This window comes from Chelmon rostratus, chromosome 5 (assembly GCF_017976325.1).
Source record: "Chelmon rostratus isolate fCheRos1 chromosome 5, fCheRos1.pri, whole genome shotgun sequence".
In the NCBI taxonomy this organism is placed as follows: domain Eukaryota; kingdom Metazoa; phylum Chordata; class Actinopteri; order Chaetodontiformes; family Chaetodontidae; genus Chelmon; species Chelmon rostratus.
In genome coordinates, this window is record NC_055662.1 from 7916232 (window position 1) to 7930257 (window position 14026).

Consider the following 14026-nt stretch of genomic DNA (forward strand, 5'->3'; position numbering starts at 1 on the left):
CGGTTTCCTCCGATTTCATCTTGCATCTACGCTCACATGTATGAGAGGCAAGCCTTACAAAATACAAAACATGAAGAAAAATGTACTGAATGTTTAAACAATAGAGCACAAAAAGAACATGGTGACGCAAATGAGCATAGCATTATTCTACCAACCTGTCCAGAGGAGGCCAGCAGGTTAATGGTGGTCAAAAGCATCCAGCCACGACTCGCCTCCTCACTCTGGTTCACCTCCAGGAACTGCACTATAGCTCGACTGGCTGCCTCTGGAAACGCAAACACACAAACACAAACAAACACACAGTTAACTAGATGGAAAGTGACAGCTCATTGTGGCAGGCAGATGGGCTACTGGAACACTGATCAGTTATGGAACGAATAAATCATCTTGGTGGATGTGACAAGAGTCTTGTCTACAGCCCACTTCCGCAGAAAAAACACCCAAAAACGATTGTTTGCATTTGCACATATTAAGATGTTATTAGCACGTGTTGTAATGAGTAACTGTATATCCTGTCTGAAAGGTTTACTTTTTCTGCTTTATATACAGCGAAGGAGGAGAAGGAACCACTTTTCAATTTATTTTTGGAATTAGAAAAGCATATTTCACTCTTCAATGCAAAACATATTTTAAGATCATAGTATGGAAAATGGTGGCAAGATAGATGTCCATCTCACAATCTCACAATTGACATAAACCAGCTAAGTACTGGTTCCAAGACATGCATGCTTTACAGAGGATGTTTGTCCAGCTGTCTTCAGTGAAAAGTAGCCAAAACTATCTCTCTCTCCTCAGTCTAAATAAAGGACGCCTCATAGCTGACAATGGCTTCACGATGGAGGAGGAGTATTTTGTCCTAATCCTGTCCCAATTTATTTAATCAACTCAAGAGTGTGTCAATCAGAGCAACTGACTGGCTAACATTTCCATGCTTACTAGTAGCTAGGTAGCTAACTTATTGGTGCAGCTTCTGTCGACTATTTTCTTACGTTTCTATTCCTTTATATGAGGAAGAGACATTCAGAAAAATTTGGATTCACAATTTCGATTTGATTCAATTCAAAATCACAATATTTACTAAGATTCACTAATATTTGTGGTGGCAACAAGAAGTTTATCGGTTGGTTTGAGAGAGGAGGAGCAGAAACTGAACGTGCCTAACACGTCATCTTAAACAGCTATCAAACAAATTTTAGAAAGTGAGCAAAGCCAGGCTTTCTTCATCATTTTTTTAAACTGACTGCAACTAACTCTAACACTGTTTAAGTTGTTGCAGTCAAGCTGGCTCATCGCCTTTACTGCCAGCCACAAAGGCTCAGATTGGCTGTGCAATCAGCAGTGCATTGAGATTCTGGTAAATTATGGATCATAATTATTTTACGTCATCACTGACAGGTGTTGGATTGTAAAATGCAAGGCACTAAAACCTGTTAGTTCCTTGACCTGTGGAGGTGGGCAGCAATGGTTCGCACGTCAGCTCTCGATGGAGGAATAAATACACTTACTGAAAATGTTTTCTTAAAAACCTACCTACGAAGTGACCGACAGTCATGTTCTAGCCCACAGTTTGTTTGTTTTTAATTATTATTTGATTTAGAGCAAATCAAAATCCGTTTTGATGATGACAGAGTCAGTTCAGAGCCTGAGTCAACAACTGACTCAGTCTACAGAGGCCTGGTGACCAGCTGGAGGAGTGTGTGTTCAGACTGGGGTGTTGCAAAATTAGAGCTGTTCTCTGTTTGAAAACAACACATCACATGTGCAGACAGCGACAGAGAGAGAACTGATAAAGAAGGAAAAAGCAGAGACAGGAAGCTGGAGATAACCATGTGAGTATGTGTGTGTGTGTGTGTGTGTAGGGGGGCGTGCATGCAGGTGTGTACGTCTGTCAGTCTGCTGAACTTCTCGCCTGTGGGGAAGCCACAGTCAAAGCTGCCACTGGTGTCAAACCTTTGAGGAGATGCTGCTGGCTCACCTGTAGTGAAGTCTAACCTCATGTCAGATTCAACACACGCTGCATTGGTCTTCTGAACAAAAACATCTACTGAGTGACAACCAGTTAACAGCTACTCTTTAACATTTTAGCCAGTTGTGGGATTAGACAGACACTCTTTCAAATGGATAAAAAGATGTTTGTCGATCTACAGTATGTTCTGCACAGAATTAGTCTGAGCAGAGAACAGCGGTTATTTTTGGTTATTCTCACCGGAGATTTACAGGGAAATTTTAACAAATGTGTCATTGCTTTCAACTATAAAATCAAGTAAAGATAACGAAGCTAAAAAAAATCTCCTTCAATATCTGTGTCTTTACCAGCAAATCCTAAGGGAGAACAAACACACCTGTAGAGGGGGGAGGGAACTAGTAGATCATATCTGTGACTCGAAGCAAACCGATTATGGTAAAGAAAGAATAAGTACTTTCTGTTACTTCTTTACTGGAATAAATCAACATGTCAGAAGGCTTACCTGTGGATTTATTAGAGGCTCTTCGTCTGATCTCAGTCACCATGAGTCTTGAGACCTGTGTGGTGAACTGCAGCAGGTCGGAGAACTTCTCCGTCATGCTGCTGGGTGGAGCATTCCCAAACACCTAAAGTGGACAGATTAGCTTTCGTTAAGGCAATATGAGGTTAATTAATTTGAAAATGTTGCCGATTGTTTCTTTAATGGAAAAGAGAAAATCAAATACATTATATATTAACTGCTATTAAAGCCTGCAGTTCCACACAATTACAGCAGTAATCACACAAGCAGAGACACAGGAATCACCAAGGTGGAGGTACACTGGCCTAAATCTCGCTGGGTTTTTCCCGACATGTCCTAGTTTTACAACCACAGAGCACACTGCAGCCTGACCCTTGGGGTAGCAGGGCAAAGATAAACTACACTAAATTCAACAACGACTCATCATGTATTTATTTAGCCAGCAAATCTGACATGAAAGCAGGGCTGGAGCACGGTGTCCTGCTGCACCGGGAACTACTTTTCAATTCTGACATGAATTATGCTACCAGTGAGTGAATCACAGCCAGCGCTGGATAATTAGCTGACAAGTCAAGAGACCCTTGGTAAGGTACTCCAGCCTGACAAGAACACTCAACAGCTACAAAACAAAGAGGCGTAAAGAAAGACTGGAAATCATTCCACTGAGTTCTGCATTCCCTTCACACACACACACACACACACACACACACACACATTTTAATAGATTAATCTATGCCTAGTTTTATTTAGAGCTCCCTTACATGACTTCCCATTCATTCTCTTTGCATCAAAGAATTTGATATATCATACTCTTAGTTATTTCCGCATTTTATGCTTGGAGAATTAGCAGGCTGTGTTTTGTCCAATTTCTGATTTATCATTTTGCAAGCAAACCACAACTGGATTAGTTGTGTGTCATGTGTGTGTTTGTGTGTGTGTAGTTTAGGTGCCATGTGTGGTTAGCGTGGTCCGGTAACAATTCAACTCTGAGATTTTGATGGAAAATATTTGCTAAGACTGTCTTATGTTCTTTTGCTCATCCAGTACTTTCTATCTTTTTTATATTATATTCCATGGAAGTTGAAACTGCCAGGGCACTGGCATGGCTTGTCTGAGTCTATGAAGATAAGGCTTCAGGAGTTTGTCATTTCAATCCTTTTTTGATGGAGCCTGTGGCTCAAGTGTAAAGATGTTATATACTGGTAGTTTAAAGCTAAAGGTCAAAAGGCCTATCATCAAAACATTTTCAATTAAACTTATGCTGACAGTATGTGAGAGATCACTGCCTTTGTATGACCTCATTCTCCTAGGCACCTGTCTACCCGGTGTATTTTTGACAATATTCACTTTGTCAAATACTTGTGGGTGACAAGTGAACAGGCTCATTTCCATCAGATTTAACTGCAGGCTGTTGAAACAGAATCTGGGAGGTGACTAATAAGGTGTGTATGGAAATAAGCTGTTTACCACAGGATTTGAATTTCAAATAGTTCCCAGGTGACATTTATTTAGTTTATTTAGTTCATATCAATCCATTCAGAGTATCAATTAATGTAAGAGGCATTGTGTGAGTCGATGGAGCACCAACATGTCTGTAACACCATGAGTCCAACTGAGCGTCTGAAACTAATCTTCTTTTTTTTTTTTCTCTCCATTGAATGGACAAAAACAGCAGGTTTGACTGCCAGCTTCATGCATCACAGAACCCAAATTAATGCTTTTTAGTAAACTGTCAACTAAGGGCCTTTATGAAAACTGATATTTGTTCCGTTCTGTTCAGAAACATAACAGAGACGGCCGACGTTAATCTGCTTGTGTTTGGACCGCCGCCAGCCCTCCCTCCGCCCCAGGTGTGACTTACCCTGTTAAATACGGGAAGCATCATGTAGAGCTTCTCCTCTTGCTCCTTCTGGGTCATGTGGCGAGGAGGGTGGCACAGTTCAGAGAAAAGGCGTCGCAGGTGCATCAGGCCCAGTGCATTGTCCTGGGGGCTGCACTCCTCCTGCCTCGGCCGCCCCATGATCCTCTTGACCATGTTCATTTTTAGTGGCTTTGTCAGAGCAAAGGCAGCCCTGCAGACAGGAGAGAGGAGGTTTAAGACATGACTTAAAACAACTCAACACTTAGAAGTATCTGCTGTATACTGCTGGCAAAGAAGTCAACGGAGCAGACACATAGAGGTGTTGGTTAGTTTGGACTTAACAGCAGAGTAGTTAAGATAAACCTTACATCTACATGGTGCAAAAGAACATCGACACGGCTTTAGTATCAAACTAAGTTTTTTCAATGCATGGTTCAGAGTGGACTTTGCACCCTATGTTTAGAAGAGAACTTATATATAGCTGATGCAACAAGCCACAGAAGTGTCGGTGTGTGTGTAGGAGGAACAATAACTGAAGGGAAAAGCAAAGTGAGCAGATTAAACTAGTTTGTGAGTAAACATTAAAATGAGGTGGAGAATTATGTAGAATTAACATGGCGAAATAATCTACTATAAATGTGGTAATCGCATATGTCCAATCTACAAAAAAAAATAGTCCCTGACTCCAAAATTTAAAAAGAAAATGTCTTTTGGGTGACATAACTTGGCTTGTGCAAACTTCTATAAAAAGTCCTCAACTCTTAGAAAACCACATAAAAACAGCTGATTGCATTTCTAAATGGCATTTCTAAGTTGTTCTCTTTTTGGCTCTAAAATGGTCATGTTAATACATTTAATGACATGTCTAGTAACTTCAGTTACTTCTCCCTATGTTTACATCTCTTACATGCTAGCTCTGCTGCTACACAGCTAACCACCACTATTTCATTGTAAATCGCTTCCTTGTCAATTGCTTGTTAAACTTTCTGAGTATCAACCAAAATGTGTCAATACCAGTGTGCATCAAATACTCTTAACTATTGAAAAGTGGCATCACTTTTTCAGATTTATGGTCTCCTCTCTTTGTTTTGCAAAGTGCTCATAGGTCTGATGCATGAAGCACTGACGCACTGAGGATTTGGTTAAAAAAAAAGTTGATATTTCTCAAACTAAGAAATTGAAAAAAAGCATTTTATTGTGATCAAAAGTCGTGAAAATCTAGCTATTAGGACAGGCACGACAGTACTAAATTTCAATACTGAGTCACAGTGTTTAAAACAGTGCTTGTGACCAAATAAAAATGACGCTTGTTGATTCTCTTGGTCGTAGTTTGTTGCCAGTTAACAAAGCCAAAGAACTGATGAAGAGATCTGACACACCACAGTCTACAGCTTGTACTGCCTTGGAGTACAGACTGTGTCCCACGTTCAGGTTTCTGTGGGTTTTTTTTTTTTTTTTTTTGGCAATTTACTTTGAATTGCATTAATTTTGTAACTCATTTCTTTGTAGCGTGGTTGACATATATTTAGCCATTATTTCCACACATCCAGCTCTCTCCAGACTATCTTTAAGATGGTTGCTAGGAGACTTTGCAGAGCTGCAAAGCCTACATACACAGATACACATCCGCTGATAACAACAGAATCAAGGGCCTGCGTCATTTGCAACAAAGATCCTCATCAATCTCAAACACAAGTTTCCTTTTCAGCAAATACACTGACACTGTACCTTGCTCAAGGGCAGTGGTAGCTGAAGGAGAGAAAAGCATTTCTGATTTATTTTCCCCACATGATTGACTATGAGCCTTGAGGGGCGCACGACATTATAGAAAATGGAGGGGGAGGGGATCATATTGTTTTGCTAAATGAGATACACTAAAACCTTTCAACCTCTTTCCTCAGCTCTTGTTTCCCTATCACTATCGAGTTACTGGTACATTCTGTTACATCATAATGACAGCTCAACGGCTCTGACCCCTGGACTCTTTCATACTGTGAAAGGTGGGGATTTAGCACCTGCAACCTGTCCTACTTTTGAAGTCATATGCTGTTTGTGAGCATCAGATTGCCTCACGTGTAAATTACTGCACCGTACACTGACATCTCGAACAATGGGATTTCCTTTATATCTCAACATCAATTATATACAAATGTCCAGACCATGGTTATACTGTATCCCTGTGTTCATCAACTTGTAGTCCTACGTTAGGATGAACCACAGCTAAAAAGCAGTGACAGTACACTTTCAGTTCTCTGAGAAAGTCAGCCAGCACCACGGACAGTTAAAGAATATGACAGTCTACTTTGTAGTCCCTCCTTTCCAAGTGAGGGAAGTGCACTCTTCAGGATTTCTCTCCTCCTTCTTTAGACATTGACAAATTAGGCCCTGCTCTGTAGTCTCAAAAATAAACACGATGAAAGACTCAACAATAAGGCTTCCTCGGTTCTAATATGAACCACCAGCTTGCTTGAAGTGACTGTCCTATTATAATGGGATCGCTTACATAAACAAAACCCTGACTTCTTTCTAACAAAAAGCTGAAAAATGACTAGTTTAACAAATTGTTTGTATAGCAACAGGCAAGCTAATAAAGTAAAAGAAACACCTTTAGTTCAAAGCCAGCCTGGGGTGTCTTTCCTCTTAATTTCTACTAATTAATACAGGTAGCAACTAAATAATGCAATAAATCAGAAAGGACTTCTAAGCTCCAAAAGGGCAGTAAAGTTATTTTTTGAGGGACAGATATGACACAGAAACATGCCTATTGTCTGTACAATCAGCGATTGAATGTACTTGGACCAATGTAGTGTTGATACACTCCACTATAACCAGGGTTATAAGGAATTAAAAACAGGGTGTTCATTCACTTCCTATTTAGGGGTCCTACACTAACTCACATACAGTATTCAAACACTATTTCATGAAAAGTTACTTCAAATGTACATCTCAGGTAATTTCTCTAAAAATGGGCAGTCAGGCTTAACGGTTGCTGTCCTACGTGGTATCACCCCGTGTCTAGACCATGAACTTCACATCAGCGGCACACTCACATGATGACAGTGTTCACATGACAGCAAAGGGACTTGTCTGCAAATTTCAAAGCCTTGAGCAGGAAAAGTCTCTGTGCAGTGTGCAGCTTTCCTTTGATATTTATGAGTATTTCTGATTTACTTTTCCATCAACACTGATGCACATGATGGTGTGAGCAGTGAGTGTGTGGTTGAATGAGAGAGAGGCAGCGACAGAGAGTGCCGGTGGCTACACTATCTGCTTTTAGACAGGTGTTGGCCATCGGAGCAGAGGGAACACAGTGAAGTTGTCTACTGGCAGTAAATGTGCAGTGTAGGTTACACTTTGCCCATGAATAAACACTACACCTCCTCAATACCCAAGACGTTCCTGTGTCTTGCTTCCAAGCTGCTGGGCAAACGTACTGCTCCATCAGGTTGCAAAATGTAAATAAATATATTTGTTCAGTGCCTTTTTATTGTGCATCAACCTTGTGTCTGCAGGTCGCGGTTATGCCCATGGGACGCACCTGAGACGCAAGTCTGCATGGATTCAGCGTGGCCAGCTGCATAGATTAAAACGAACGTGCATTTGCTGCGTGAGATGTGCGAGTGTAAAACACATCTCACACGCATGCCGTCTAGACAAGGGATCAGACAAAAACCACCGGAGAAGGTTTGCAATGAAGGATACCCTCAGTCACATGATTTTTCAAAAGACACACATGTATACAGTGCCACACATTCCTCACACCTGCCAGTATAACCCCTTTGTCCACCATGGGTCAGCATCACGCTCCTTGTCGAATGGCACCTCAGGAGTAGCTACTGAGAACTGGGAAAGCATTTTTCAGTCCCTCTCCTCAGCCTCTTATGTGAAGGCTAAACAAATCTGGATTCAAACCAGCCACCCTCGGGGTAAAAGCCCCTCTGAGCAGGCCAATTCACTCTTGGCAAGCTTCTCCATCTGTTGGCTGTATATATATTTGATTGTATCATTGTGATATCACAAGTGCTGGCACTATGAATATATTTGTATATTTTTAAAGCAGTTTGGAGATGTGACTTAATGCCAAAAACAGATGATATAATGTGACTGACAATGCTCCTCCATGCTGTTGGCTCAATGCACTTCCTCTTTTCGTGAACCCAACAAACGAGCAGTGTTTCTTGCATCTTGGTTGGACACAATTTTAATAAAAGTTTCTTTTTTGGGGGGGGGCTAAAACAATTATTTTTAATTTGCACCATATTCTCTGAATCATCGCAAATCAATAAATCTGTAAATTGATATATACTGACAAAGACACACTGTATGGCCAGGAATGAATTTTTTTATTCAAAAGAGGAAGAAACATACTGGTTTCAGTGACCTCTTGTCACACTTTGACATCTTAACTTGAGATTCATTAAACACACAATATTTAGAGCAAAAAATCATCCTCCAAACACAGAAAAACTCCTTAGTTTGCTGACTTTATGCTCTTTCCTCTGGCACCACCAACAGACCACACTTTGGCTACCATTTCCTAACTATTTTATCATAAAGTACATGACCATAAGGTAACCATAAGGACTAAGTGGGATGATTATGAGGTGTTCCCACAGGTCTGCCCTGTTTTCTTGTTCAAGGTCTGCTTTGCCATGACTGGCATCGAAACAACCCACATCTGCTTTCGCCTTGTCCCCCTCATTCCTTTAAGGACTGTCATAAAGCAAGAACGTGAAAAGAAACATAATGGCGGAAGACAGACAGCTACAAAGCAGAGGCAAAGTCTAATTTTGATTTACAGGAACATGGCATCTGCAGAACTAACAAAATTACTGAAGACTGAAGGCTTTAGTAAGTCATGTTGCCCACACAGCAGGGCTGCCCTCTGCGTGAACTCGCACTCAAACGGCAATTCCATTTAACATCTGCCATTTGGTACACCTTTCTCTAAAGTGTCTGACACTGTCCATGAGTGTGGGCATACGTTTTTAGAATGCGTGGTCTAAGGGGATTGAGCTCCTTCACCTGGTTAGGGCTTCGCTTTGTGACTGCCACAATCACAAATGTCTGAGTTACATAACTAGTTCTGGCACATCAGTGCTTTGGGCTTCTTTCTTCAGTTTGAAAGAAAATTTCGTAAGAAAATAACCACAGACAGGTATAATGGGTTAATCTCAGACCCATTTTAGACACATGACGGAGATCAAATGAGACAAGACTGGAAAGGCTCAGGGTTTGACATTCATAATACAGCCTGTGTTGGCAGAGATTCACTCCACAATTCAGCTTTTACTAAACACCAGCTCTGCATGTCTGAGATAAAGCATTAGAGCAAGCCCTGCAGTACATATCCATCCAAAACGACAAAATTATACCACTGTCTGCTGCAGATACTGATAGAACTTTGGTGAACATGTGATTTTTTGCTTTTAAGCCATTGTTAATTGTAGCAATCCCATTTTACTCCATGCTCTCGAATCTAGATTAGATTTTCTCGATTATTTTTGTTTATTTCTGAAGGGATAAATTCCACCTTTGCAACAAAAAGAATAAAAAAAAAATATATATGTATATATATACACGCACACGCACACGCACACACACACACACACATAAGACGCTGAGGGTCAAAAATACACTACATTTTCATTATACTAGAGGGTGCATGTAAGAATTATCAAGGCTACAGAAAACCCCCACTTCTCTATACACTGACTGATAACGCACTACTTCTTCACTTTCGCTCCATTTATAAGAGGAAGTGACTGCAGAACTTGAAGTCTTTTCAGCCACAGGAAGTTCCAAGGCAAGGTCTGATTAATTACACTGTTGATACATGGTGTAAACTAAAATTGGAATGTGAGTGAAAGTGTACCATTTGGACACCTTACATTCATTGTGTCACAAAAGAGAAAAAATAAGTAGAAAAAAGTTTAAAGCTCATCAGTGACAGTCAAGTAATTATCGCATTATGAACCAGTTACTTACCCTTGTAAGTCTTATTAAGATTACGTTTTAAGGAAGTACAGGTTCATTACTATTCTGACATGTCATAACACTGATCAGAAGAACTATTCTCAGTGCGCTTCAGCAGCCCAATCAGCATGCTGCACTACTAATATCCTTCCCATTTCTGTGTTGACACATATATATTATTTTGTCCATTGCTTCTCATTCGTAACACTGTAATCCATGGGAAGTGACCAAACGTCCTTCTCATAAATAAATAGTAGTAGACCATAGTAGTAGTAAAACAAAGCAATACATATAAAGCTTTGAGAAAAAGCCACAAACCCTATGAACATTTGGCCAAGCCAACACACCAGCAGTGGGGTTATTAAGTGATCAAGATGCACTACCCTCAGCAGCATCAGCAGAAAAGCCAGTCTTCAGCTGGTGGCTAAAATGGAAACTCAGGCTGAGCCACAGACAAGCCTGTTGAAAAGCTGCCAGTCAAGGAGAAAATCTTGCCGAATGTCAGAAACAGAGAAAGCAGAAGCAGTTGGCTTGTGGCCGGTTTAAAAATATCCAGCCCAGTGGGCCAGGTTCCTGAGTCACTGTTTAAAGTTTCACTTCAGAAAAGAAAAAAATTAGGGCATTATAACCCAGACCTGACAAAATTGATTTCTAATCTACAAACAAAATATACAAAAAAGTGCATTGTCTTTGACCCGAACACATTTTCTTCTTAAATAATAAATCTTTGCTGGATCTAGAATTGGTTCAATACAATAATAACAACAAAAGAAAGATGTTCTAATGTCGAAAGAAATTATAATGTTTTTATTAAACCAAATATTAGGCTAGGGGGAAAAAAGCAGTGGGGAGGACAACCACACAGAGAGGACAATGACATTTTTGAATGAGGTGACAGGTTTGACCGCTACTAACTATATTATTAATGAGAATAAACACAACCTTTTCCAGGGAGGAAACCCTGGACCTTATTTTCATGGATTACTACAACAATGTAGTCACCAAGAGCTGAGATCTGGGAACACAGCAACAGAATTTAAACAAGGTCCAACAGAACAAGAGATTCACACATTTGGACAGGCTGTAAACAAGCCAACAGTTTAGCCAAATTAGCTACCACTTGATCTAAAGGTTGAACTGAAAGCAAGCACTTACTGAAAGCTAAGTATTAAGGCCATTGTTGCACAGAAATACTAGATGCACAACAATTGTATGGTAGGTGGAAATTAAATTAAGGCAGTCCAATAACGGTTAAGAATATTTACAAAGAACAGCTTGTAAAACCGTCACTTTTGGCCTTTGTTTTATCTGCCAAATAAGTTAGTCAAACCTGTGGCTTTGTCTAAATCAATAAATTCAAAATGAACTGTAATAGCCTGGAATTATCCTTTAAGCTGTGTTTAAACTGAATCAGCCCACCTATCTTTGTGCCACAACGTAACCTTACTTCAGATCAAAGCCAGCATTCGTCTGTGAACAATGTTGACTGCTCACACTGCTGTACTGGGCCCGATGTAACAGGGAGTCACTGAAGCGGACAAGAGCGCAGAGAGAATGGTAGAGTCGGAGCGCAGCAGGGCCGGGACCGCAAACTGGGGCAAACACATGTCATACGACTCAGCATAAGGCTGAGCTGGAAAATCAACAAAAGGAGAGGCAGTGATCCACAGACAAATGCAGGATTACAACTCACTCCACCTATTTGGTAAGCAGTGAGCATCACAAAACCACAGAATCTAGGCCTAGGAAACATCATTTGCAGTTCTGTTTGTACCTCAGTCAGCCCTAGGCTCCTAGGTGCACTTGATTAATATCACAGGAAGCCACAGTTTGTTTTTGAATGGCTGTGGAGGAAACAAAGGCTTCTAGACTCAAAATAGCATATACAGTATGCCAGACAGTAGTTGGGACATTCTAGTGTTTTATTTAAAGTGACTGTCTCTAAATTAACAGAATCTATTTTTTTCATATTTCTGATCTGGAAACATAGCCAGATAAAACAAGATGCCCACACCTTTGGCAACAGAGGACTCTTGTTTCCTCCAGAGATATGAGGCCACCTTATCTATTGATCCACAATGTGCTGTGAGAGAATGTATGTTCCTGAAGGAAGCTGAAAACAGCTCAAAAGGACTAGATTCTTAGCACAACTTCCACATGACGCTGTCTTTATCTTCAAGACTGCCATTGAGCAGCCACAGATATTTTTTTTTAACTAAACAGGGTTAGATCTTGTTGTTGTTGTTCATCTCTCCTACCCTGATGTCAATTTGTCCAGCCATTGACATATGCAAGCAGGCGGCTCACTGCATACTCCATCAAACCGTGACATAATGGGGAGGATTAAGACAGCAGCTTTGATGAGGATTAGAAACCCGAAGCACCATTATCATACAAAGCACTGAACCAACTTAAAGCTAATGATACTTCTTAGAGCACTAGACAGCAAAAACAAAAACATCTCGATCATGCTATGCTATAGCCATAAGAAATTCCATTTAAAGCAAAAACAGCATCATGCCATGTCTTGGCTGTACCCCCCCCCCCTACACCCCCCCCCCCCCAAAAAAAAAAAAAAAAACAGTCAATGGCATCAATGGAATGTCGACTCCTATGCAGCGGGGAACTGAGCTGGCTTTCTTGGCCCTCCAGTCTTTTTCAAAGCATTCTCTTTAAGCGGACGCCAGCTTCAATGAACATCTCACAGAGTTAGCGCTAACTCCTGGGAGATGAAGGCAGCCAGTGCCCTGGAAAAGCCCAACTCTTCAAAGGCTTGTGTGGTTGTTCCTCTGGAGGAAGTGATGTAATCACAGAGATGTCTCCTGTCTGACAGTTTACAGGAGTAGGTGGAAGATGGGGAGCTCCATAAAGAAGAAAAAACAGGGTTGACAGGACTTAGATAAAACCAAACTTGCGAAACAAGATGCAAATTTAAAGAAAGTACAAGGCTATGTAGGCAGGATGGTGAATTCACACCAAACTCCAGCCAAACGCTGCTACGGGTGATAAACTGTCTCCTCTGCAAGCCACTGTGACACATAATCCACCATTAGACACTACTCTTTGTTCGCTGCCAAGCCACTAGAAGAAATAGAAAATATCTTATGACACCCTGAGATCATCACAATAAAAATGGAAACGGAAGCGTCATGGATTTAGAGCGACAAAGATAAAATTGAGCAGCTCCTAACTACTGTAGCAGATTTTTTATAACAGCTGATGTATGACACGTATGAGCGTAACAAGAACCAGAAGGGCAGGAAGTGATCTGATGCCAAACAAGTCCGGACAGGAGCAGAGTCGTCAGCCTCCTCACTGGGTATCTATTTAGGCCTTCAGTAAACAATGCCTGCGGTGTCATCATCACAGGCTATTACCACCAGCCAAACGCTGGTAAGTTCTACCTGTGTCACTCCTCTCAGCTGCTTTGGCACATTTTGACTTGAACATAAATTAATATTATGAATTTCTATATATTTGCCCTTTTACATGTAGCAGCAATATGAGCAAACACATGTTACAGTCCATAAGTAAGATCCCCCCAGCGTAAAATAAGATTCAACTCCATGGAAAACTTTTCGCACACTTTGAACTTCTAGAACACTAAGAAAAGGCGTCAAAATGTTCTTTCATGTGGGCCAGGCTGTTCTGTTATTTCTGAAGAGGGTCTTGGTAATATTGCTTTCTATTCTGTCTGTTCTGA

The 14026-nt window shown here is 40.8% G+C and overlaps 1 protein-coding gene across 3 annotated transcripts in view; it reads right to left on the reverse strand.

Moving 5' to 3' along the window:
* The window catches only part of wdfy3 (WD repeat and FYVE domain containing 3), a 95009-nt gene that overhangs the window by 72095 nt on the left and 8888 nt on the right, over positions 1-14026 (reverse strand). For all 3 annotated transcript variants that reach the window (XM_041936495.1, XM_041936496.1, XM_041936494.1), the window contains exons 2-4: positions 4348-4558; positions 2469-2592; positions 156-265 (exon numbers count right to left, since the gene is read on the reverse strand). In XM_041936495.1, coding sequence (XP_041792429.1) covers positions 156-265; positions 2469-2592; positions 4348-4527 — 414 coding nt within the window. In that variant the 5' untranslated portion in view covers positions 4528-4558. The remainder of the gene's footprint in view (positions 1-155; positions 266-2468; positions 2593-4347; positions 4559-14026) is intronic.